Genomic DNA, 26,909 nt, shown 5'->3' on the forward strand with positions numbered 1-26,909 from the left:
CCTTAAGAGCAGTTAAAATTTGTTCTGCTTTGGCAGGTTTCGTTCTCGTTCAACTCGTTACTGGCTAAAGACACAGCTATGTTAACCAATTATGATGGGTGTAATTATAATGATTTGTTATGATTTTGGGCTTTTGGACGCTTTTGGACAGATGGCATTGCGTGTGCATAGTCTTTCCCAGGACTTTCTCTCCATTTGCATTAATTTATTGATGTTCTGGTTGCCGTTAGCTACATTGATACATTGGTTTGTCTTCCTGTTGCACATACACACTTGTTTCAGATGTACCAGATACACATTAACGTTCAGAAGTTTGGGGTCGGTACGATTTTTTAAAATGTTTTTTTTTTTTTTTTTTTTTTTTTTAATAGTTTCTTAATCTCACCAAAGCTGCATTTATTTGATCAAAATACAGTAAGAATAGCAATTATTATTAGAATTAAAATTATCTGTTTTATACGGAATGAATTATCATGCTGTTAAAGCTGAATTTTCAGCATCAGCTTTCAGAAATCAATATAAAAAGCTGGAGAAAAAAACCCTGATCCAAAACATTTGAACGGTAGTGAACTGTAAATATCCTCATAATGCAGATATAAAGAATACTAATGAGATGAATGTGTTATGGTATTAAATCAGTGGTTCTCAATAGGACCCAGCTTTTATACTGGAAATTAAGTGGTGACCCGACATGATACCCAAATTGTTTATACTGTAGTACAAAAAGTAAGCAAAAATGTCCTCAAATTCAAACATTAAAATGTAGTAATATTTCTAAGAAATGCTAAGGCCCAAAAATATGTTAAATTATTAACACGACAAATGCTGTTTTGATTTCTGAAGTATGAGACCCTAAACAAGCCAGTATTTCACCATAAAAAGCAACACAAACCCTGTGAACCCATATTTAGCATAGTGTGCGTCATATTTGCCTCAAGTTTAGTAGTTTCTTCATGGTTTTTGAGGATTATGTCATGCAGACACTCCATTTTTGGATTCTCATTCTGTCTAGTGTACAAATTTGTGCCAAAATACTGCTGGATTTGGAGTTGGATTGCACGCATCTTTGATGGCAAAAACAAAAGCATTTATTTTGGTCTCAACAATGAATGATTATGGTTATCTGCGTTTTATTATTTGTCTACAACAATAATCAGAACAGACCTACAACCCAATAGCTGAGAACTGCTTAATGCCCTGCCAGCACAAAATAATCATGGTATTGAGAGAAAATCTATCCAGATGCAAGTGGTTCAAAAACATGAAGTGTTTTAAAAGCCGATCTCTCTTTGATTCATCACATTCAGATAATTTGTTGCTCATACAAAAATTGTCAGCTAACTTTTCTCTGTGAACAAAGAGAAAGGACTCCAAAAAAATCCAGGGAAAGTGGAAATTCCAGCTTTAAACAGAGAACAAAAAACACATTCACAACACACATACTGTACGATAGCCACGATTCAACTCTCCCGTGGTGTGTCCAAGTTCAGGCAGGGCTGAAATCAAATCCCAATGGATACTCATGGTGAGGTTACAGTCCAAACGGGCTTTTCTTCACGATGTCTTCACAGCAGTCAAAAATATCTTCTGTTGTTATTAAGTCCTCAGAAACCTCCTTGTGGGTTGTGCTCAATTGAGCAATTACCGTCCACTGATCACGAGAGACGTTTCTGATGTTTCAGCATGAATAGTTTGTCACATCACTACACAACACAAAAGGGATGAATTGGATGGGAATTCGGACCGTAGACGTTGATTCCTTGGGGGAGAGCAGGTAGTAGCTATCATACAGCAACAATGGCAGCGCTGAGAAACATTTTGCTGATTAATTTGCCTTGCATCCTTACAAGCCCCGTTGTGGGGGTTATTTATTGTTGATCGAAGCGACAACCAAACCGGTTTGACTTGAAGACAGGGTGTCAAATTGATGCCGTATCCGCTTGCTCCACTTTTAAAAGAGTCCAAAATTAAGGGTTGAGTATGTGTGCCGCCCATTCAGCCTAATTCTTTCTCCTTTTGTGTTGGAAAATTCTCAGTGCGGAAGCAAAATCCAGGAAAAGCTTTATCTGAGCCGCTGCAAATCATAATGGGCAGTGGTGCATTTTCTCACGGGCCCCTCAGTGAATTGTAGATATGTCTCCCATCCAGGCCCCTGGAAGTGGTCTGGGATACATGTATGCATTCTGTGAAAACAATTAAGAATGCATTAGATTTACATGACTAATGCAGCATTGTGTCGTGCACTTTTCCAGCACAATTGGAATGCACTAAGCATATTGTTTACACCCAGACTCAATACATTCAAACAAATTAGCTTTCAAATGTGTTTAATTTGATAGCGTTCCCTAGATTATGTTTCTTGTGCAAACAATGCTCTGCTTTTAATCGAGCTAAGCTGTCTTTGACTCCGGTTGAAGAATCAATTAACTGTCACAACTATATTTTCAGTATCTTTCTTCCTGCAGCCAGAAACATTTTTAAAAAGCATGTCATTTTCCAATTAACTTCTAGACGGCGTGTTTGTGAGACGAACGGTTCACTCAGTGCGCATACACACATTTCGCACTCGCTCATCTTCATGTCGAGAGTAACCTGTGCTGTGAACAGCTCTTCATGTTTAAAACTGATGAAATTAAAGTGATCCCTTCTGGTAAAGAAGCTGCACATGCATTGCCATTTTGCATTAAATGTGAGTTACCGCATGCATGCAAATCATCTACATTCCCCGCATCTTCTCAGAAATGTGAATACAGTTTGTTCTCTGGTTTAAAAATGTCCTTTCATCCAGCCAACAATATTTTTTGTGTAATTATGTGCCAAACGGAGGAGTTTACATGCTGTTTTTATTTTGCAGTGTTAGTTGAATATATGATATTCATTCTCTGTGAAGACACAAAAACAGTAGGGGTCTAATCTTTCAATAGCAGTGCTCCAAAGAGAGATGTAATTATTGAGCTTATAAATAAATCATATTTCATGTCTCGCAAAGTGGACAGAGTATTCAGATTGAACATGGAGAGGAAGGCGAACTTGTAAGGTGAGTATAGCTAGTGCATGACTTTGAATTGGCTATTTGGTTAATATTTTTTACACTAGAAACGGCTGTGGGCAGGAAACATAAATGCATAATGAGCAGAACATGTTGACATGATCAAGCAAATTAGAAAAGGCAGTATCTATTCACACTAAGTGAAAATAACTGACCTTGAGTTACTGAAAAAGCTTTTTTTTTCCTCTCCACCTACCATTGCTTAGGCAGTGTATGCTAAGTACAATAGTTTTCCACTTCAATATACACTATGTGAATGGCATGTCTATTTGCAATTTGTCTGAAAAGGATAATATGTGTTGATATTTACATTAGGTGCAAACTTTCAAATTATGTAAATGGCTATTGCTATTAAAAAGGAAGATAGAGGTTTTGTTTTCACAGTCAGCAAATTCAGTACATTGGTGCTTCTCAACCCAGATTAAAGTGGCGACTAGAACGGGAATTATAGTGTATTTAATGATGCAGACTCCTTTCAATTATATTTTTTAGTATATTACTGAACTATGTACTATCTATCTACCTATCTATCTGTCGTTCTGACTAGCAATCACTCTTGCTATTGTTTTAGTTAGCTATTTATCTAGCTAGGTATCATTCTAGCCAGTCGTAATTCTAGCTAGTTATAGTTCTAGCTGTTGTTTTAGATCTACTGATCTATTTTTGTAGCTAGCTATCATTATAGCTGTCATTCTAGTTAACTATTGTTCTGGCTAGCCATTTATATAGCTATCATTGCAGCTAGCTGTCCTTCTAGCTATCACTGTAGCTAGTTATTTATCTCCATCTTGAAAGCATCTGTTGTGTAAAAAAATCTGATAGACGTCCTCTAAGATGTCAGTTTTTCATACAGTACATTTTAAATCGTAAAGACATTTTCTAAACGTCTATTTGACATCTGAAAGGAAACGTCCTATAGACATATTTCAGATTAGCAAACACTCTAAAAAATATGCCTTGCAGATGTAAATGCAGACGTCAAATAGATGTCCTAAATAGATCTCATAATCTCTGTGATCAACATTTGATATCAGGGATAGTTCTAGCTAATTATCATTCTTGCTCTTGTTCTAGCTTTTGTTCTAGCTAATTATCAACTCATCGTTCTAGCTAGCTGTCATTATAGCTTGTTGTTAGTTCTTTTTTTTTTTTACCCAGGACTAAATGTTTTGAGCCAGATTCAAACTTTGATTGCCCAGCATTTGCAGTGTGTCAGAGTATGTGTGTTTATTGGTAAACCTCAACTCCAGTTGTGTTTTCTTTTGATCTTGAGTTTTGAGATTTCTTTAATGGTTATAAATCACTCAGATCTCAAATAACCGCTAACCAGAGGACTCTTTTCACCACGGTGGGAGATGCTTCTCTAATGGCTTTTTAATATGCACCTCATCAGTCCTGTAATGGAGTTTTCCAGATGGAGAATGGATAGCGCTCACCTTATCATTGATTAGTCTTCCTCAGAGACACTAAATGAGCCTGTCCATCAGAGGTGTTCATTTCTGTACAAAATAACACTTATTACCATAATACTATCTCTGGATCATTATAAATCTGCCTCTGTACCGCCTAACTGCCCTTTCAGCACGTCTGCACTCATGTGTGTTAACATGTGCATGTGTTTGTATGCAAACTTGGCCTTGATTTATCAGCCCTGATTTGCTGTGGATTGTGAATAGAGGACAGCAGCTCTAAGAGAAGCCAGCCAAACACTGCGACACATAAACGTGCAAGCGTATAAATCTTGATGGCCACTCCACCTCTCCGCCTGTACTATAGAATCACGAGTCATGCAGAGATGCAAATTAACTGATGGGCCACGTAAATTGTTATGATGACAAATAAAAACGTCAACATCAACACTTCGCCAGGTTGAAACACATTTCATATAATGTGGCAGACGGCTGAAGTGAATCTTACAGTAGAGAGACACAAAAATGAAAGGTTATTGCTTTCATAGCTCAGGAGTCTTATGGAATATTTTGTAATGTGTAAATATTGGTGATTAGATGTATCAATATGCTTCAGATGTTTCTGCTAAAATCCCTTAGGGAAAATAAAACTACTCATAAACGAGTCAATAGTTGAAATACAGTAAGAGCAATTGAATGTGGATAGCAGCTTAGATCATTGGCTCTCGTGAGAAATATTTTAACTCATATTGAGATCTCTGACTTGACTGCAGACTTTTTCTAGGTAAGTCGGAGCCATTTGAGGCATATGTTAAAATCTGTTGTGAAACCGTAGAGGAGAGAGATTTTGTATTCTGTGTTGTTGTTTGTGACAGTTATATGACATGGAGTGGCCAAATTTAGTTGTGTTTTCTGCCACAGTGGAAGCACTTTATACTTACAATAACCGTGAAACTTAATCATAGAGGGGGAAAAATCAAGTAAAATCTAGACAGGAGACTTCAGCAAACATCTTAGTTTGCTCTCTATTTTAGTATCATTGTCACCTAGGAGAAAATCTGAAAAAATGTTTTTTGCTGAGTATCATACATCAGGATTTTATGCCTTCTATAGTATGATATAGGAGTATATGGAGCTCATACTTGAGAAGGAAAAAACATCTTAAGTTCATTCAAAGGCCCAAAATGAGCAACAATATGCAATTGGGGAGAATAACTTTCATTAAGCCTGTATTCTTTGCCCAAATTCATGGGTGGAGCCATATGACAATTCATATTGACTACTTCTATGGTGATTTTAGGGTCTATAGTGCCTGACAGATGTAGAACATGTAAAGACGTGTAATGATTGAAATTCCTTTCAGTTCCTTTGGGAAGGAATGGCAGAGGATTTCCAATAACAGAATGTGGCAAGAAAAAAATGCAAGTGCAATCAGACTTCATTTGTACCTAGTTTATTTTTACATTATTCCAATTTGAATCAGATCCCAGAGGTGTTTGCGTATATGTGTACACAGCGTTCATACACCCACCCACAGTATTCACTCATACTTCCATCAGGTAACATGGGAATGGGGAGAACTGCGCAGTGAAATGAGCATGTAGGTCATGCAACAATTTCCTTGTTGACGGCTGTGAAACCACTATGAAAATGCACACCCACAGTGGTTGTAGGGGTTTGGATCTGTATAATTGTCTCTATTACTAGGAGAGTGACTTTTTAATGTCAAATGTTGGTGATTGCAGAAAAAAAAGACAAACATCTGCAGGGAGGGATGGAGATGTCTTCAGGCTACTCTGACATTCACAGAGAGTAGATTTCAAGAAAAAGTATAACTGTGCTTTAAGTGCTTATGAAAGAGGACACAATTTGGAACAGCTTGTTAGCAGTGAATAACCGACATCAAGTTAAATAAGTTTCACAATTGCAGGCATGCTGATAACTGAGAGAGAATTTTATCTTTATTAAGATGTATATTCAAAGCTCTCTGCAGGAAAGACTCCTCTTTTACTTGCTGATTAGACTCTGATTCTGTTTCTTCAATGCTGCTTGGTTTTGGAAGCAGGCTATATGTGGAAGTAAATGCATGCTGCATACTGTGCAGTATTCAGTGCATACTGCCTATTAACAATGAGTAAGACTTTAACCTGATCTGACCTGCTCCTTGCGTCAGATCAAGGCTGCATCTCATTTCTAGTCTTACTTGATCTTAGTGCTGCGTTCGACACCATAGATCATGACATACTCATAGATCGATTACAAAACTATACAGATATTCAAGGGCAGGCTCTAAGATGGTTTAGATCCTACCTGTCCGATCGCTACCATTTTGTTTACTTAAATGGGGTGTCATCTCATTTATCATCAGTAAAATATGGAGTGCCACAAGGATCCGTCCTAGGTCCCCTTCTATTTTCAATATACATGTTGCCCCTTGGTAATATTATTAGAAAATACAGAATTAGTTTCCACTGTTATGCTGATGATACTCAGCTATATATCTCAACGAGACCAGATGAAACTTCCCAATTATCTAAGCTAACAGAGTGTGTTAAAAATGTAAAAGATTGGATGACAAATAATTTTCTCCAATTAAATTCGGATAAGACAGAGATATTAATTATTGGACCAAAAAACACTACACAGAATCTTGTAGATTACAATCTGCAACTAGACGGATGTACTGTTACTTCCTCTACAGTCAGAAATCTGGGTGTTATATTAGACAGCAATTTGTCTTTGAAAATCATATTTCCAATGTTACCAAAACTGCATTCTTGCATCTTAGAAACATTGCCAAGCTACGAAACATGTTATCTGTTTCTGATGCAGAAAAGCTAGTTCATGCATTTATGACCTCTAGACTGGACTATTGTAATGCACTTCTAGGTGGTTGTCCTGCTTCTTCAATAAACAAGCTACAGGTAGTCCAAAATGCAGCAGCTAGAGTCCTTACCAGGTCAAGAAAATATGATCATATTACCCCAATTTTACCAATTTTACCCAATTTTGGAACACAAATGCACTTTGTCCTAGCTTGGCTTTTTCATGCAATTAAAGTGAATATGGACACTTTAGGGCTGCTGAACTCCAAAATGACAGTGAAAGCATCATGGAAGCCCCACCAAGCTGTTATAAGAGTTCAAATGACTTGAAATATAATGTGTTGCCAAATTAAATGGCTTAATGGTGTTTTTTAAAACCTTTTTCTGATAATCATCCATCCCCATACTCTTTTATTGAGAAAATTCAGAAACAGGTTTTCCATTTGTGTTCAAAAGAAAGAAAACTAAAAGAAAAGAGCTGAAAATATGAGAATTACCATTCTGCTTAATTAGCCACTGGGTCAAAGGTTCAGGCAAATTCTTCCTTTCTTTTATGAAGTCTAAGCACGGAGTGATATAAATAGCCTTAAAATCCTGCTGCACAGTTTGTTTTTAATCTGCACCTTTAATCCAAGATGGATTGTACTCTATGCTTCTCTGCTCACTTTAATTTCCTCTCTCACTCCTTAAAGAGTGAGAGAGAGAGAGAGAGAGAGAGAGAGAGAGCGCGAGAGAGAGAGAGAGAGAGGAGAATGCAAGGGCAGTAATGAAGCGATTGTGCCAATGGATCTCTAATAAAGGGAGGACTTCCTCTGACCCCCTGAGCTCAAGCGTCCCTTCAGCTCTACACCTCTGCTGTCACACTGTGAGTGTTTGTTTGTGTGTGTGTGTGTGTGTGTGTGCATGCATATGCGCATATGCCGCAGCTTGAGAAAGCAGTTAATTACAGCCATTAGGGCGTTAACTGTCTATCTTTATCTGATAGAGGAAAATGGAGGAGGAAAAACAGAAATAGTTGCATTATGTCAGTAGGACAGGAGAAGCGAGAGCCACAGTGGGTAAATAATAAAAGCACTCCTGTTTGGTAAAGTGACTTTAGATTTTAGAAAACTAGATAATTTTTTCTGACTCCACTAGCAGATATTTTTGTCTTCTTGTTTTAAGTATAAATTTGATTAATTTTGATGCAAAAAAGCATCTTGATGGTATATTTCACCCAAATATGAATATGAAATAATAATTTACTCACCCTGGTGTTTTTCATTGCTATAATATTGTTGTAGTACTAACTTACTAAATTACTAACTTCTTACTAGAGTTCAATTATATATATATATATATATATATATATATATATATATATATATATATATATATATATATATATATATATATATATATATATAAACCTCCCTAGAACCTTCATAAGACTCATTTTTCTAGCTGACTAACGACTCGAGTTTATAGTAACCGATCATTTAATTATTATTATTTATTTTTTTTAGGTAAATGACGTTATGTAGCATATTGTTTACAAGCTGTTGTATTGACATCTTTCCATGGTTGAAACACTGATTTAGCAATTGCATAAGACAGATGTGGATTCGGTTGTACTCTTTCTTTAAATATACCTTTGGATGCTCATTCATGTTTATTTTGAGCTGTAACTGGCATTAAAGTGGTGATCTCTCACCCCACATTAAACCGCACCAAACCCTTATTTATTTTTTGAATATTGTAATAAAATGAACAGAATTTGAAATCTTTGTTTCATATCAAAACAAACAAAGCACAAATCAAATCTTATTGTGCTTGATTGGATAGGAGGCACTACATTAGAACAATTAGAACAACACCAGGGTGAATAAATAATGACTTGTTTTTCATTTTTTAGGGGGAAATAATTTAGCTTTTCAAGTAGGCTACATTCTTATGTTTTAATTTCCTTTAGTTGTGTTTAGATGTTTTACTGGAAAAGTTTTTAATTATTTCTTTATTTTTATTCTCAGTTCAGTTCCTATGAAAGAAAAGTTGTCTGATTTAATTAATAAATGTTGTTAAAGTTTTCTAGATGACCGATGTTTTGAGACAGTTGTTGGCAAGTGATGGATAGCAAACTAGATATCCTCAAAGCAGAACTGCTCTTTATCTGGGATATGTCTGTGAAATAATCACCTCTTACCACTTTTAAACAGATTGAAATTCAAACTGCAAAGTCTGAACACAGTTTCAATCCTGAAAAAAGTATCTTGGTTTAATAAACATAAAAACATGAAGCAGCACAATTGTATTCAACACTGATAATGAGAAGAAATGTTTCTTGAGCAGCAAATCAGCATATTAAAATGATTTCTGAAGGATTGGAGGTTGGATTTCATATTGACTTTAACATTGCTTTTGATCCAAGTAAACACAAGGATTGTAAGATTTTCAGAAAGAGTGTGAGACTCAATTGGGAGGACTGAAGCAGAGTGAAGGATCATCTGTAGTTTTATTCTTCTCACACACGATGTGCAGTATCATGAAGTGAAGACACTTAATATTCCTCAGAATGCTACACATTTGATATGACAGTTATGAGTCACCTAACCCGACTGCAGATTTTATAGTAATTCCTTTTAAAATATGAAATATGATACAGAAACACTTTTTATTTACATTGATCTATCTAATTTGATTATTCACAGCTCATGAAACAAATGCCTTCACCCTGCAGTGGAATCCATTTCCCATGTAATGCACATTAAAGTAATATTAGCATCTTCGCTCTGATCTGTCAGTCTGCAGACTCCTGACACAAAACACGCATCGCTTTCTCCCTCAGAAAATGCTGCAGGCTCTGAAAAATGTGCCAACTGCTGTCTATTAATACACTTTGCCTATTTATCTCATCCATTTAGCCTGTTTTAAGATTGCTAATAAACGTGATGCCTGCGTAAACACTGTCCTTGGCTTACTCCTGGGAAGAGCTGCATGTGTGCATTTTAATTTGGAATGCAAATTTAGAACAATTATTTTTAAGGCCTGTTTTGTTGCAGGAAGTGATGGAGTTATCACTTAACTGATATACTGTTGTTGCCTAAATGATCAGCATGAGTCACAATCAGTGGTGGACGAAGTACACAAATCAAGTACTTGAGTAAAAGTACAGATACATATGGTAAAATATTACTCCAGTAAAAGTAAAAGTACTCCTTTTTCATTTTTACTCAAGTGAAAGTACAAAAGTACTCAATTTTTTATGTACATAAGTAAAAAAGTACTTCTGCGATGAAACGGCGGAGTCAGTTAGATCCATCTGCAGCAGTTTATCAATACAGGTGAGTAAGCAGAGAACAGCTGACATAAACTCAGGCTGGCAATGAAAAGGAACTTAAGCAGACGTTCGTAGAGAACTTAGATAAACTCCTCAATAGGATTACAACGATCAGAGATAATAACAATACAGACCAGGGGTAAATCAAAACTTCACAAAATATAAAAGGGAATAGCAGTCAATATAAAGGGGAGAACACAAGGTGCAGGTGAAAATACTAGAAGGTAATCAAGATAATTAAGCAGGGTTAGACGGGGATGATTGGGGAGAGGGACACTGGGAAATGCAGTCCTAATATTCAGGAGAGAGGGATCTGATACCGCCAGAGGAGGGCGTAGCAGAACGTTCCATGACAACTGCAAGATAGATGTTTGCAATTTTATGTAGGCTACTTAATTTAATTTTATATTAGCACATTTTTTTTATAATCCTACTGCTCAAAATACCTTGGATTTTTCCAAAATAACCACTATATGGAGTCAAGATATTTTTGTTGTTGATATGGACTACGCTGATTAGAGTAATGTTCACTGTGAAGCTTACACTGTGATGTACCTGAGAGAAAACCGAGATGACCATCTGATTTTCACCAGTAAGAAAACAGTATTTTAAAGTTAGTTGTTTTACAGAAGATCAAAGTTACAGTACAGACCAAAAGTTTGGACACACCTTCTCATTCAAAGAGTTTTCTTTATTTTCATGACTATGAAGATTGTAGAGTCACACTGAAGGCATCAAGGGCTATTTGACCAAGAAGGAGAGTGATGGGGTGCTGCTCCAGATGACCTGGGCTCCACAGTCACCGGACCTGAACCCAATCAAGATGGTTTAGGGGTGAGCTGGACCGCAGACAGAAGGCAAAAGGACTAACAAGTGCTGAGCATCTCTCGGGGAACTCCTTCAAGACTGTTGGAAGACCATTTCAGGTGACTACCTCTTGAAGCTCATCAAGAGAAAGCCAAGAGTGTACAAAAAAAGTAATCAAAGCAAAAGGTGCTACTTTGAAGAACCTAGAATATGACATATTTTCAGTTTCACACTTTTTTGTTATGTATATAATTCCATATATAATTCAACATGTTTTAATTCATAGTTTTGATGCCTTCAGTGTGAATCTACTATTTTCATAGTCATGAAAATAAAGAAAACTCTTTGAATGAGAAGGTGTGTCCAAACTTTTGGTCTGTAATGTGTCTATATGACATGATAATAAGGCCTGAAGTTAGGAAGAACATTTTAAGGAAAAAAATAATAAAACAAATTTCATAATGATTTTTTCCTTCTTAAATCTGTCAAATCAATCAAGTCTGTGGTTTAAAAACACCCCTAGCCAAACGGGGTGCATCTCTTCCCACTGATAATTACTGTAGTTACCATGTTCTGAACATCACATCCTTTATTTTCTAACCAGATGTAATCTATATATATATATATATATATATATATATATATATATATATATATATATATATATATATATATATATATGGCTGAATAAAAATATTTGGACATTATAAAAATTACATCAACTTAGCACTAACAAGCTTGTTAGCTAGACAGTTAGCATCAGCTAACAATATTTACTTATTTTCAGTACGATGAACATTCATGTCTGTCTACTCGTCTAGTTAATCCAAACAATATACATATGTATAACGTTACTGTCGATAAACAATATAAAAACAGACGTCACATAGGACATTTTAATAAAACTGTTAACATTATGGCAGCGGTGAATTTGAACGTGCATGAGTTATTGTATTTAATCTGTGTTATTTTATGGGTTTTTTTTTGTTTTTGTTGTTTTTTTTTTTTTTTACCTAAAATTGATGTGTCTGCATCGTCTGCACTCGAGCATTTCAGTGGGCTTAAATAGATCACTCTTTACAACGGATTAAGTTCCCAAACAACTGACAGTTTTGACCTAAATATGATTTTTAGTTACAACAATTAATCCAAAATTTCGACATAACTTACTTTTAGCAACATCAGACGCACGCGCGCTCACAAGATCTCCCGGTTCTTACTTCTGGAGACTCGCACTAAACGGTTCATTTGAATCAGTGAGTGGTCGACTCCAGAACAGCTGCAATCGGATCATTATTCTACTTTGTAAACGAATCGTTTGGTGCGATTCGCGATCCGATTTAAAAGTTTATTTTGAAAAGACTCAGTTCGTTCATGATGAATCAGACACCGCTTCTGCGTGTCGGAGCACGTGATATATTATAGGGAGTAACGATATGTTTTATGAAATGTAGTGAAGTAAAAAGTACGATTTTATTCTTTGGAATGTAGTGAAGTAAAAGTAAAAGTTGCTCAAAATAAAACTACTCCAGTAAAGTACAGATACTTGAAAAATTTACTTAAGTACAGTAACGAAGTAAAGCTACTCCGTTACTGTCCACCACTGGTCACAATCACGATCGAAATACTGTAGGCCTGTTCACAAAGATTCCTAGTTTTGAACAATATTTGCCAGTATGTTAAATAAATATATATATACGAAAATATAAAAATAAAGAGAAGGAAAAAAGAGAGAAATTTTATTTTGCATGAAGAAAATGATCTTATTACATTTTATTTGAGGGTTCTAAGTTATTGCACATTTTTGTACTGCCTTTACATAATAAACAGTGCATTATGGCAATGAGAATGTTCAAATCACAATATGCATTGTTTCAATACAGTTAATGCATTTCATTTACATACAAATAAAGTTCACAATGCAAATGGTTCTAAAATGTGCCTAACTTTCTTTATGAAAGATATGATTTTTTAATTTTATTTTTATTTTAGTCTGACGTCCTTTTCTGGCTCTGTGAGATTTAATCAGAGAAAAACGGAGACTTTTTCCAGAAAAGTCATGTTGTGACAACCTGCTGCACCTATACCATGCATTTTGTCTAAAAAAAAAAAAAAAAGCAAGGTCAAATTTGCAACTCCAAGTGTATTTTACTTCATGGTTCTGGAGGCAAAGTATTCTAATCAAAAGCAGAACCAAACAAGCAAGTTTCCACTTGGGAAACTTCAGCAGGGATAAAATGTCATGCTAAGATTAGACGTGTGAAGCCGAGGTGGAAATGCCATTGACAGGAAAACAATCTATATTATTAGGGTCACCAGAAGATTGAAAAAGTTGGTCACTCTACTGAAGTACAGGTTAAAGCAGGGCCTGACACATAGTGTTTATGCCTTTCAAATTCAAGATGCATGTTCCACCAGGTTGTCCTAATGAACCAAAGCATAAAACAATGACAGCTGGTTTTGTATTGGGAACTGTCAACTGCACGGGAGATCGACTGAAAAATTAGTGCATGAACAGCATGTGAATATGATGTTTATGCAACCGCAAAATTTATTCTGCGGATGGTGTTACAAATCAGTTTCAGAACAATTACAGTACTGATCCTAAAATACTCAAGCCTCCTAAAAAAACAACAACAACAACAGACGTGCTTTAGACCAGTTTTTTGTATGGGTGGATGGAGATATGAATCATGTAGTTTATTGGTCTCTGGGGGGTAATATAAGCTCTAAATGCCTTCAGCAGGATGCATATGAGCATATGCCACACTGTATATTTCTATAATTTGGGAGCTTTCGAGACTGGTGGGAAAATGATTGACATCTTTATGAAACTATCACGCACAGTAAAATGTGACATTCTCTGAATGTCACACATCAGCACTTGGAGAGAAGCCAGTAGCGTCACTTTCATCATTATGGTGACACGTTTTAAGGCAGTGACTCATTGGACGCAAGAATAGGATAGTAATATGAGGATATACTGTTTTGGTTAGTGTAAATGTCTTGGTTTTATTCTTACAGCAGACATTTACCTTGTATAGTTTTGTGTATGTTTGTTCATGCATATTCCCATATTGGCATCAGTGTAATTTGGCTATAATAACATAATATACAGTACTAATGAAATTGTGATTGGATGGGAAGTTTTTTTCTCTTCCTTTTAATAAGTCTGTTTATTGCTCTGCACTAACTGTGCATGATTATGTGGTTAGTTACATTTTATTATGGTTGTGAAACAATTTTTATGCCCACATATTAATTCAATTTAATTAATTATGCTAATTAATGTCAAATTAATCAGAATTGATTGCAAATATCTGTTGAAAAGTTATCAAATAAATAAAAAAATGCACTTCAAAGCATTTAAAAGACAAAAAGTAGCTTTAGAAGTCTATATATTGTTAAATGCATGTGTACTGATGTTCAGTTATATGGACATAAAGGATATAACTGACCTAAATGCATGCAGAAAGGTATTTCAGCCTGAAAAATACATTTGGAATTGATAGATTTAATAGATACTTGCATCCTCACATCTCATCCCATGTGACCCATTTGCTGTTGTTTTCTCTTGGGATGGGACAGAAAGCCAGACTGGGTACAATTAAGGCATGTATCCTCCCCATCAAAAATGTCATGCATTATCTGGTGAGGTTTGTAAAAGCTTTTATTAAGGTTATTTTAATTTTCTGCATCACCCAAAAATCTGGAGTAAATTCGACACAAACACGAGAAAGAAAGATAAATATTAAGATGCAAAAATGAGTCCTCCTGCTCATTAAATGTCAAAACTGAAGATGTGATGACCCTTTATAACAAAGATGTAATCAAAAGGAACAATGTAGCACCCCCAAGCAGGAGTTAAAAACTAGGCAATAATTGAATGTGCTGGAAAGCATGAATATGTACATTGATTTCCAACATCTGGTACTTGTAAAGGGCATGTAGTCATGCAGCAAAATGCATCTAGACAAAAATTTAATAAATAAATAAATAAATAATGCTTTGTACAATAAAGCTCTATAATTTAAGTACATAATTACTGTCACTATTTCAGTTCCTTCTCGTCCGAAGATAAACACAAGGCTTATAATGACTCACAATAACATCACTGTGAGTTTTGTTTAGTGTCATGAAGGCTTTGTTTCTGTAAGGCAAATACAGATGACACTACTCTGCTAGGATTGTTAACTATTAATTAAGTTTAATTGAGGGAGACCATCAAGTGAAAATGTTTAGAGCTGGTTGCAAAGTGCTTAAGGGTTGTATAATAAAATATAATGCTATGATGGGTCAAAGGATGTACTTGTTACAACTCTTAGGCATTACTTATCAGTGTGAACCAAGGTAGCAGAATTCTTAATTCGAGCTTAATTCGTGCACTGGCCAAAATTGTAAATTTTGTTGTTATTTACTCTTTGTAAACTTGTATGCTGTTAATTGTCCTGTAGAACATGAAAGGAGACTCTTAAGTTTTAATTTTTTTCCATTGACAATTCAGTGTAACCATGTTTGTCAAGCTCCAAAAATGAGAAAACCATAAAAGTTCATACGACTTGTTTTCTCTTCAAGTTAATGCAAAAGAAGGTTTGGAATATAGTGCATGAATGAAATTATGTTATGTTAATTTCATGAGGAGAAGGGGTTGTCCTTTTTACAACTTGATGGATGTGGTCACTGAACTATCATTGTATAACAAAGTCTTTGTGTGAAGATTCTTTTTCGTTTTTCTACAGAAAACAATTAACAGCATGTTTGGAATGACTAGGTGAGTGACTAATGAGAGAATTTTAGCTTTTATATAATCTATTTCTCTACTTATGCAATTAAATTTAAGCATTTCAAAGTTGTGATTCAGAAGAATGACAGCGAGAAGGTTTGCGGGCAGTCAAGCTCTTAAAAAGTTTACCTCTGACTCCCTGGTGCAGAGAATTCCTTTTTTTAGTGGTAGGTCATACCTCGCACTCTCTGGAGCCCGAGATGGTGCAGGTGCATGCCCCGTTAACCAAAGAGTCCATGGTCTCAGCATTGGCATGGTTGTAGCTTAGATAGTACTCTTGCAGTTGAGAGTTGATGTTGTGCTCAGGCTCTTGAGTCTTTTTCCTGCGCTTGCGTCGAATAGAGTGCTGCTGGAGTTGCCTCATGCTGTTAGGGTATCGTCGCCATGAGACATAAATCACTAACAGGATTAAAGACACTGAGAGAAATAGGGCAACGCTGCCGGCGATGATCTTGTGGAAGGTCATATGCTCAAACTCGGGTTCGGGGGTGAAGGGTAGGCTGGTAGGTGTTACCGTTAGGGGTTGTAGGAATTCATTGTTGGACTGAACAGGAAATAAAACCTTTGGGGTGAGTCTTTGTATGTGGGTAACTTGAGAAAGCTGTCTAGTTGTGGTGCGTGGGGTTGTAGTGGTGATTTGGGTTGGCCAAAGAGTTGTCGTAGTAGTAGTAGTCAGAAGAAGATTTAATTCTGTGGTCGGTTCCACAGTGTATATCTCCTCACACACTGAGTTGTTCCTCACTGCATCCATGACTCTTTCCCCCTGAAGGGATTTGGGAGTGCTGCAAATAATGCTGGCATCTCTAGTTCCCCTGAAATTCCTCAGCCAAGACACCAGGGGGCAAATACTAGAGCTACAGTCCCATATATTTCCTGCCAGATTGATAGTGCTAATTGAGATCCATGATGAAACAACTTCCTGGGACACGTTGCTGATCTTGTTAGACTCCAGACTGAGCATATGCAAGTTGGGCAAACACCTAAAAATAGCAGGATCCAAAACTTGAATCTCATTGCCTGATAGATCCAATTTCTGTAAAGTATGCCAAGTCCAAGGCGAACCTTGGACGACTGTCCGTATGCGATTCCATTGCAGATAAAGTGCCTGCAGATTTAAGAGGCGTGGAAATAGGAAAAAGTTGATCCTAGAAAATTGATTGTGCTCAAGGTGAAGCTCTGTCAGCCTGAGCAGTCCCAGAAAGGTCGTACGAGTTATAGTCCTTAGGCGATTATAACCCAGATCTAGAAACTCCAGGCTTCGACATTCCATAAAAGTACGGACAGGGATGGTATTGATGTTATTTGATCGCAGGTGAAGATTCTGAAGTTTGCGTAGTCCATAAAAATGCCCCGGCATCAAGTCCTGCAGCTGGTTGTAGGACAGGTCAAGGTTGCGAAGGTTTGGGACAGTCTCAAAGGTGCCGTTTTGCAACTGCACAATCTTGTTAGAGCTTAAGATTAGTTCCTTTAGCCTACGAAGTCCTTGGAAAGCCAGTCTATCCACTACGTTGATGTAATTGTGGTCAAGGTAGAGCCAGACCAGCTGGTTGAGGTGAGCAAACTGGTAAGGTAGCAACAATAGGAGGCTGTTGTACCGCAGGGACAGACCCTGGCACCCTAGAGAGATGTTCTCTGGGACGTCTTGAAAGGCGCCTGATTCGCAGTAAACAATCTTGCCTTCGCAGCGGCAATGCACAGGGCACATCCGTTCCCCCTTGCTGAGTAGCAGGAGAACAGAAGCATGGATAAGAAAACATGACAGGCGCCCTTCCCAGAGTAAGGGCCCTGTGGAGAGATACAGACAGAACACAGACAGACAACATTTGAGGTCAGTTTTAGCATTCACCCTAGAGAGCACAGGTTTGCAATTGACAGAGTGGGTGCGCAGATCCATTATGCACAGCTTCATCTTTATCATCAAGAAAAAACGATTCATGATTGTGATGGGGATGGATAGATGTGCTGAGTGGTTTTAGGCTATTAAGTACCCTGGTTTTAGCCAAAATGGAAGTGAGGGGGAAGCGGAAAAAGTGTTTTAAATGAATGGAAATCAATGAGATCCACTTATCAGAGCGGAACTAATCAGCATACGTTTGACATACGCAAGGAACAGTTTGCCGTTTCTTGTACACCCCCTCAAGAGATTTAACTAGTGTTGGAGACTAAAAATAGCATTCATAATCTATGTTCAAAGCAGCCAAACACTGAATGTATCTTAACCTTCACGCTAAATTAGGTATGAGAGAAAGGCAACATCAGGGTCATCTTACTCAAAGTTTGCTTGTATCATTAGCAAGTAACACATGATAAGTTTCCCACTGTTCTACTGTTTTGCCTTGATGCTATAACAAGAAGAGATGTGCAACAGCAATGGGGCATACCAAACTGTTTACACAGTCATAAATTTTATATAATAGTGTCCTATTGGGGCAGTAAACATGTTTCATCCTGTGACTAAAGGCAAGTCACCCATCTCCTGCTGACTAGTTGTTGGAACAGAGAAATGGCACACTGAGACCACGTTGCTTTCCTTAGCAGCAGAGATCATTAGCAACACGCAGAGGCATAAATTTAATCTAACAGTAGGAGGGGACAAAAAACACAAAATTTCTCAAGAGCAATTTTTGAAGGGGACACAAATAATACAGCTCAAATTGTACTTGTAAGTATACGTATATACAGAGGAAAGCCTCACTACTTTTACAGTACTGCAGCAGGGAGACCGTGCCAAATTAGAAAACTTCATACTGTTGTGGTTGCACCGCGATAGCAGTAGTGTCCATTGTAGACGTTACTATTTTTACTCTGGTAAAAATTGCATTCTGGGGGTAAAATACAAGTTTATTGGTGGGCTGGTAAAATTCTCATTCCAGGTACTAAATATCACATTGGGGGCGCTTCAACCAACAGGAAAATCGTGGACTTGGCTTGATGTAAAAGAGGAAATCAGGCATTTGGACCAAAGCACTGTTAGGCAAGAGAGGGGGAGATTTTTTTGCCCCATTTGTGTTGTTTTACTACTAACAAAGTTATTTAAAGTATAAAATATTGTTATTTACAATACACAGTGTAGTTTTTAATAATTTTTCTAGGGGGGCACAGCCCTCAGATAGTGGGGGTCATGCCCCCCCCCACCCCGACCACACCCCTCGCCACCCATGAGTCATGAGCAGTAGGCTACTCGATGGATTTGGTACATTTTCTAAAGCTTGTTATTAAACTAGTATAACAGGACAGAAAAAAAAAATCTTTATCTAAAAAAAAGGCTGCATGTGGACCTTAGCAATCAATCTCCACGTCTGGCTGTTAAAGAAATCAATGAGCAAATTAAACCTTAGAGAGTCATTAGAGGTTTAAGATTTGCAGAGCTGATTCACATAATGTTTTCCTCTCACTTAACTGTTTAAAATCAAGAACAGATAAGGATGTTTTTAAAAGCATAGCTACCTGATGTGTTCATAATGGAGGGAGTGATTTTTCCTTTCCTTTTCATATGTTGATTTTCTTGAATTAGGCTACTTGAAGTCAACATGAAATCATTGATCTGTTTACTTTGGTCTTAATTTGTGTGTGTAATGTTCCATCAATATGCAATAAGTATGCAATCTATCTGTCTGTCTGTCTGTCTGTCTATCTATCTATCTATCTTTCTATCTATCTATCTATCTATCTATCTATCTATCTATCTATCTATCTATCTATCTATCTATCTATCTATCTATCTATCTATCTATCTATCTATCTATCTATCCGAAATATATCTAAAATATATCACATTATGGAATTAAAACAGATTGCAAACATTACTCCATTACACTTTTGTTGCTCCTTGTCTCTTGCCTCAACGTCTCACTATAGAGGCCATAGTTGATGGGTGCACAAGATGACATTAATAATTTACTGTACAACTATGAACTTTTCACCTGTGTCACCACCACTTTTTGGGGGAAGCCCAAAGAAAACTAACTGACATTTTAGACACTCATGCCCAAGTTTCTCTGGTTCAGAAAGCCATTAACAGGGCTTTCGACATCAGAGAGGCTGAGAGAACGAGGGCTGCCATCTCCTCTGGCAAAAAGACAAGTTGATATTTCAAATGAATGCTGCAGTGTTTCATTACCCTGACATGGAGGGTAATACCCGGGCCGGACTCAGCAGGAGATGATTAAGAAACAAGATGAATGTGATGAGGGTTCTTCAGGTACACAAGAGTATTTACATCTTTGGTGCTAGCAGAGAAAACTGCTTTTTATCTAAAGAACATAACTTAAACATAACACATAACAGCTAGAAATGCACCAGATGGAGAAAGGTCAAGAGTTACTCTAGAGAAAGCATTTGTTTTCAAAAAAATTAATTTATTAACTGAATTTAGTACAATTGATTATACATTATACATACATACATACATACATATATACATACGTAAATAAATAAATAAAGAAATGCATTATCTTAATTTGGGAGATTCTATTAGCTAATATTGATACATGCAATCAGTTTGAAAATGATTAATTACACAGCAATTCAATGAACAAGTCAATTGACAGGCCTAGTTTAAACTCTGAAAGATATTGCTTGATGTCATGCTTTGTGGTAAATTAACTTTCACTCAAGCATCAATTCCCACTCCACAGAATGAGCTCCCAACACTTTCCAGTGAGGTCTATTAAAGTTTTCTTTTTTCGGACTGTCTGTCCACAGGGACTTCCCTTCCCAATGGACTCCCCTCACAATGAGTTTGCTGTGCTTTTGCAATGCGTGTTTCTCTCTGTCCTCAGAGTTTAACATTTAAGGGCTTATAGCTAATCCTAATTTGAGTCTATTGAGTAGTATACGATCATAAGAAAAAACGATCTGATTGAAATATAGGCCAAACTGTATTTAGGGAGGGAAAACTAAACCTTGCCTGAGAAAAATGTGAAAACATATTGTTTCTGAGAATTTCATTATATTTGTCAGTGGTAAAGCTGAAATTAACAAGCATTCAACCCCATCTGTTCTCTGTGCATATGTTATAGCTCAGCTGTTGCAGTAAATGCCAAGGTCATGGGTTAAAATCCCACAGAGCGTATATGCTTATGGAAAATATACCTTGATTGCACTGTAAGTTGTTATATTTCAGCAACACATTTTGTTTCTGTAGTTTGAATTATTTAGTGAAACATTATATCCAATGCCACAAAAAGGGTGAGACTTGCATTTCATAGTCAAATAGAGTCATTATGTGAGTATGGAGTGTGTTGTGGAGGACTCCTGAAACCCTCACTTTTGAGGAGGCTTTGAGGACTGGGACGTGGAGGTCATTCCAGAGCATCTATTCTAATCCAAGTTGAAACATCACTTTTTAAAATCCACCATTACTTGCTATCATTGTTTATTTGATATTAACATAGGCTGTATTACCTACATTCTTGGAAAAAAGGTACAAAAGCATTCATTGGGGTATCACCTTTTCAAAAGGTAGAAATATGTACCATTCAAGTACTAATATGTACTTTTAAAGCGCATACTTTGGGGGTATATAAGGTTAAAAGATGTACGTTTAGAAAAGGTACCACCCCAGTGACAGCTTTTGTAACTTTTTTGTCAGTTATGTAATTTCCTTGAAGATCAAGGTAAATTGTCCTTAATTTGTGTTCCAGGAAACATACATATAAGTATCTTCTGTTGCTTACGAAGGGCAGAACTAAATGGAAAAAAAAATATTTCAACAAAATAAGAACATTTTTGCCATCATCTATTCAAAAGTTTTCACCCCCCAATTCTTAATGCATCTAGTTTCCTTCTGGAGCATCAGTGAATGTTTGAAGCTTTTTTAATAGTTGTGTTTGAGTGCCTCAACTGTCCTCAGTGTGAAAAGATGGATCTCAAAATCATAAAGTCACTGCTGGAAAGGGTTCAAATATGCAAATATGATGGAAAACTGAAGATTCTGCAGGACCTTAAAGATTTTTCTGAAGAACAGTTCTCAATTTAACTCTTCAGAACAAACAAGGGACAGCACATAGTATTAAGAACCAAGGGTTCCCAACTTTTGAATGGGTTTATTTTAATAATTTCAGCATTTTTTTTGTCTTGTGGACTAAATGTAAACACCTTTTATGTACAATATCTTACTCAGGGGAGTACTAAATAGAAAATAACATGCATTTTTTGAAAATTATTCACACATAAAGCCCCACTGTATATACAAAATTGTCTTTGATCTTTCAAGCTGTTTGTTGCTACTCAGTGGGTTGCATGCATCAGTCCAAAAGAAGTTAAATAAATGCACCCATCCATAAAAAAATTGTCTAACACAGCTCTGGGGGATGAACAAAAGCCTCCTGTATTGAATCAATGCATTTTTTTAAAGAAAAATATCCATATTCAAAATGTAATAATAACTTTAATGTAGTTTGCGCCAACAGTTGTACACGGAAGCAGCTCCGGTCTGATGACGTCATGAGGTCAGCGCTGCACATGCGCTGGTGAGTCTTGTTAATACCAACGTTTGTTAACTTTTGGACTGATGCATGCAACACCCACTGAGTGCCATGAAACAGCTTGAAAGATCAAAGACAATACTTTATATAACTACGACTGGATTCGTCTGAATGAAGAAAGTCATATACAACTAGGATGCCATGTGGGTGAGTAAAACAAGCCTAATTTAAATTTTTGGGTGTACTAACCCTTTAAAGTTTAAGTGAAGTTATTTAGATTATTTTATTTTATATAGAAACATTCATGGATGAATCTCTAGTAATACTGTATTTTTCTGACTATACCTGAGTATAAGTCGCATCAGTCCAAAAATACGTCATGATGAGGAAAAAAACATATATAAGTCGCACTGGACTATAAGCCGCATTTATTTAGAACCAAGAACCAAGAGAAAACATTACCGTCTACAGCCGCAAGAGGGCGCTCTACGATGCTCAGGCAGAGGCTACAGGAGCACTGAGCAGCATAGAGCGCCCTCTGCGGCTGTAGACGGTAATGTTATCTCTTGGTTCATTTCTCTCGGTTCATGTCAAATAAATTTGGATAAATAAGTCGCACCTGACTATAAGTCGCAGGACCAGCCAAACTATGAAAAAAAGTGTGACTTATAGTCCGGAAAATACGGTAATAATATTATTAATAATAACAGGAACATACTACATGAAACATATTACATGAAAATTACATGAAATGCTGACTTGAGTAAACTGTATTGTGGCTACTTCTACAGTCTGGGCAAAATAACCAGTCATGGCTGACTATATAGCTCTAGTTTGATGTGCATGACTGGAATATCAAAATATTCTTAATGTGGTTGGATTTGTGCCATATGGGCAAAGCCCTTCTCTGCCCTGGAGTCCTTAAGATAATGCATTTTGATAATAATATCAAATTAGATTAGTCTTGATAGAGCATACAGTTATCAGCTGTTGCTTTCTAGTTACTCTGGAACACTTTAAATGTACACTCACATGAACATATCTGTGGCTTGAAAAGGAATTATTCATGTCAACATACTTTATTCAACACTATTTAGCTCTGAAATGACTCAAATGGAGTATTTATTAAAGTTTTTAGCATAGGATGATCTGCAGCTCCACACATTATGCAAAGTATAGGAATTCTCTGGATTCAGGTGCAGTTTCTGTAGGAGGACCTCACATGCTCCTTTCATAGGTGCTTGGAGTTCATCCAACATTTGGTTGAACATAATAGCAGGCTTAGCTCAAAAGTTATAATGCCTTGGCCATGCATTTTGGTTTTAAGCAGGTTCTTGTTTATAACTTAAGTTATTTCTGAATTGTAATGATTAAAAATATTGAATAAAGCTCAAAACCCATACTTGGAATCATTTGTGGAACTACTATAAAATTAGTATGTTAGAAGCTAATTGTGACATCAGTGTGGCTGGGGAAGACGTTTTATTCTATATACAGTACAGTAGTTACCAAAATTAATTGCAGGACGGACATCTATATTTGTTCCTTGTTCAGAAGCAGCATAAAGAATGAGCAGTGTTCACAGATGGAGGCACTCTAAGACACAGTCTTAACTGATTATAACATTGGATAAAAGGAGGAGTAACGACAGTGAAGGATGAGAGAGGACCAGGCCTGGATTTTATTTTGTGTTTAGGTTCGGTTTGTGTTTATTTTGTTATTAAAGTTTTATTTGAATGTTCGCCGCTTCCCGCCTCCTTCTTCCCGATTTATGAATACTGTTACAATGTGCTTCTGGATTTTAGTGGGAAGCACCAGGAAATGTAACATTATAAAGCACAGCAAGCAACTACTGAGCGCAGCAAAGACACAAAAGGCAAGGTCTATCATTTTCCACTGAACTGCCAGCAAGAGACCAATTACAACACTGTAAAAATCCTCATTCCATATGATTCAGACTTATCATAAAGCGTTTCTAAGCATTGAATAGGGCCGTTGACAGGAAATCTTTTTGGTAAGTTGATGTCTTGAAGTGTGCCATGCTAAAATCTTAAAGCAAGACTGTGGTCTTTATTTTAATTATTATAATGCATGCAGATGTGAGACTACATGGATGTTTATGAGCATTTTTGTTTACCGTTTTTAAGGGAAAAAGACACCTTTTTGGATTGAATAAGATAGTATGGTCCTGCTATGGCAACTGCTTATTAACCAGTAAAGGCTGAAGGGTGACATTTTCCTAAAATGGTTATAGAACCAATGCACCAAGCCTCATAGAAAACTCACATCTAATACTGCTACACACGTTACTGTGGGCAACAACGCATTATTTTCTCACTAAAGCAAAAAATATTATTTGTTCGTTTGTCTGTATCCATAATTAGAAAACTACAAATTAACTGAAGTCAGTTTTGAAGAAAAACACAAGAAAAAGAGATGCTTTTATTAACATATTTGTTGCATCACGTTAATATCTTTTAAATTGTTTGATAAAGCTCGCTTTGTACAAAAATGCTCATATTTAAAAGTCCAGAAGCATTAACGCTTTCCCATTTTAGCTCCGTGTTTCACTAGAAGACGTTGAGTAAATGCATGTGTCTAGTGATGAATGAAGGTGGAAAATAACATGACTGAAATCAGAACCGGAGAAATTGATTGCCCATAGAAATGCATACAAAACAAACACACGGGCACAAATCCACAATGAACAAAAGCGTTAAAACCACACAATTATCGCATCTGCAACAGATGAATTAAGTTCAATGGTTTGCATGCGCTCCGAATGTGAAAGACCGTTTGTCATGCCATTACGCACTTAAATGCGTGAACACGTTTATTTAGTAAACCAACATAAATGTTTCTTTGCTTTATGGTCTTACCCATGGCACTGGTTCTGCTCCAGTTGAGTGTTCAGAAGATGATTCACTCCAGAAATCTCTCTGCGCTTCTTGCTGATGCTGAAGTGCAACTAAATAAAGGCGTCAGTTTATTGAGCGCAGTTGCACGAGTCAAATTGAAAAGCATAACTAACAAAAACCGAGTTGATAATTCAGGTTACCGATTCCCAAGATGATCAAATCGCGAGATGTTCACGTTAAGATGCGAGAAAAACAAAATTGAGAGAAGTTTGATCAGGCGGTAAAAGGCTTCATGATCCATACTGTCGCTGTGAAAGGACGCGGGATGCTGGAATCTTCGGGATGCGCGCAGCTTCAGCACCGGTGAGTCTGACGGACGTGTTGCACCTGCCAGTTAAAACAGCGATTCAGTAGCGTCGCGGATGGACGGCAGCGATCACGCGTCACGCGTCTGGGGGTGGCTGTGGTTTAGTGGTTTAATGATTGAAGACCAACGCTGGTAGCTGATAGGCTGCAGGTTCTCAACTCAAACAAGTTAATTCATCAAATATCTCTGTTGTTTACCTGTAGATAAAAGAGTGACACAATAGGCTACGTTTTCATGTTTCACTCATACAGTATGTTGGTTGAAATGCCAATCATACATTTTATATCACAATATTATTGCCAACATAGTGGCTAATTTCATTTGAATTCACAACTTTGATTTTATTGGATTTGCCATTTTGTTTACTGGTTTTATCTTCTAACAACAACAAAACATGTATCAATAAATGTTCAGGCTTTTTGTTGACTTTTTCTATTTTTTATGCTTGTGAATTTATTATTATTATTATTATTATTTTCTTACTCCAAAACAATTTAGCGGATACTTAACCAGGGTAATGTAATGTAACAAAAGAAAAAAAACTGCTAGGACCCAAAGGCTTGGGAGATGAACTAATAATTTCTCTTTCCAGGACTGCATAGCCTTTAGTCTATGTGGCTGTCACATGAAGAATGAATGACTTGAACCCAAAGACTCGGTATATGAACTAATCATTTTTGTTTCTTGTACAGATATTGGATGACACGAAATGATCGAATTCCTCACTGAGACCACTCTTCGTTCCCGAGTCATATTTAAGATTCATCTAAAATGAATTGTTTTTTTGCTATATTTCTTATTGCTCTCCTATGTGAACATGTGATTGATGTTCTGACCCTGCTCCAACACACATACCATGTCGTTTTCAAATAAGCAAGAAGGACTTGATTATATGGATCAGGTGTGTTTAATTAGATTTGAATCTAAATTCTGCAGGGCTCCATCCCTCCAGGAATTGAGTTTGACACCCCTGATGTAGACCATTCTGTTGCTTTTTGACATCTTTGTGCATACCCTCAGCTGAAAATCTACAGACATGCCTGAATGTATTTACTCTCAGGTTATCC

General features: G+C 36.7%; 1 protein-coding gene across 2 annotated transcripts; it reads right to left on the bottom strand.

The window, feature by feature from the left end:
• Positions 1-577: 577 nt before the first annotated feature.
• Positions 578-25,935, bottom strand: LOC113081656 (leucine-rich repeat transmembrane neuronal protein 4-like). Of its 2 annotated transcripts, none has more exons than XM_026253676.1 (3): positions 25,497-25,935; positions 16,368-17,974; positions 578-2,183 (listed from the first exon to the last, which is right to left on the bottom strand). In XM_026253676.1, the coding sequence occupies exons 1-3, from the start codon at positions 25,498-25,500 to the stop codon at positions 2,118-2,120; spliced, it is 1,677 nt and encodes a 558-aa protein (XP_026109461.1). In that variant the 5' UTR covers positions 25,501-25,935; the 3' UTR covers positions 578-2,117. The 2 variants fall into 2 exon arrangements, with proteins under 2 accessions (XP_026109461.1, XP_026109462.1); XM_026253677.1 differs by having other exon boundaries at positions 2,101-2,183; positions 16,319-17,974.
• Positions 25,936-26,909: the final 974 nt, after the last annotated feature.

This window comes from Carassius auratus, unplaced genomic scaffold (genome assembly GCF_003368295.1).
Source record: "Carassius auratus strain Wakin unplaced genomic scaffold, ASM336829v1 scaf_tig00034784, whole genome shotgun sequence".
In the NCBI taxonomy this organism is placed as follows: domain Eukaryota; kingdom Metazoa; phylum Chordata; class Actinopteri; order Cypriniformes; family Cyprinidae; genus Carassius; species Carassius auratus.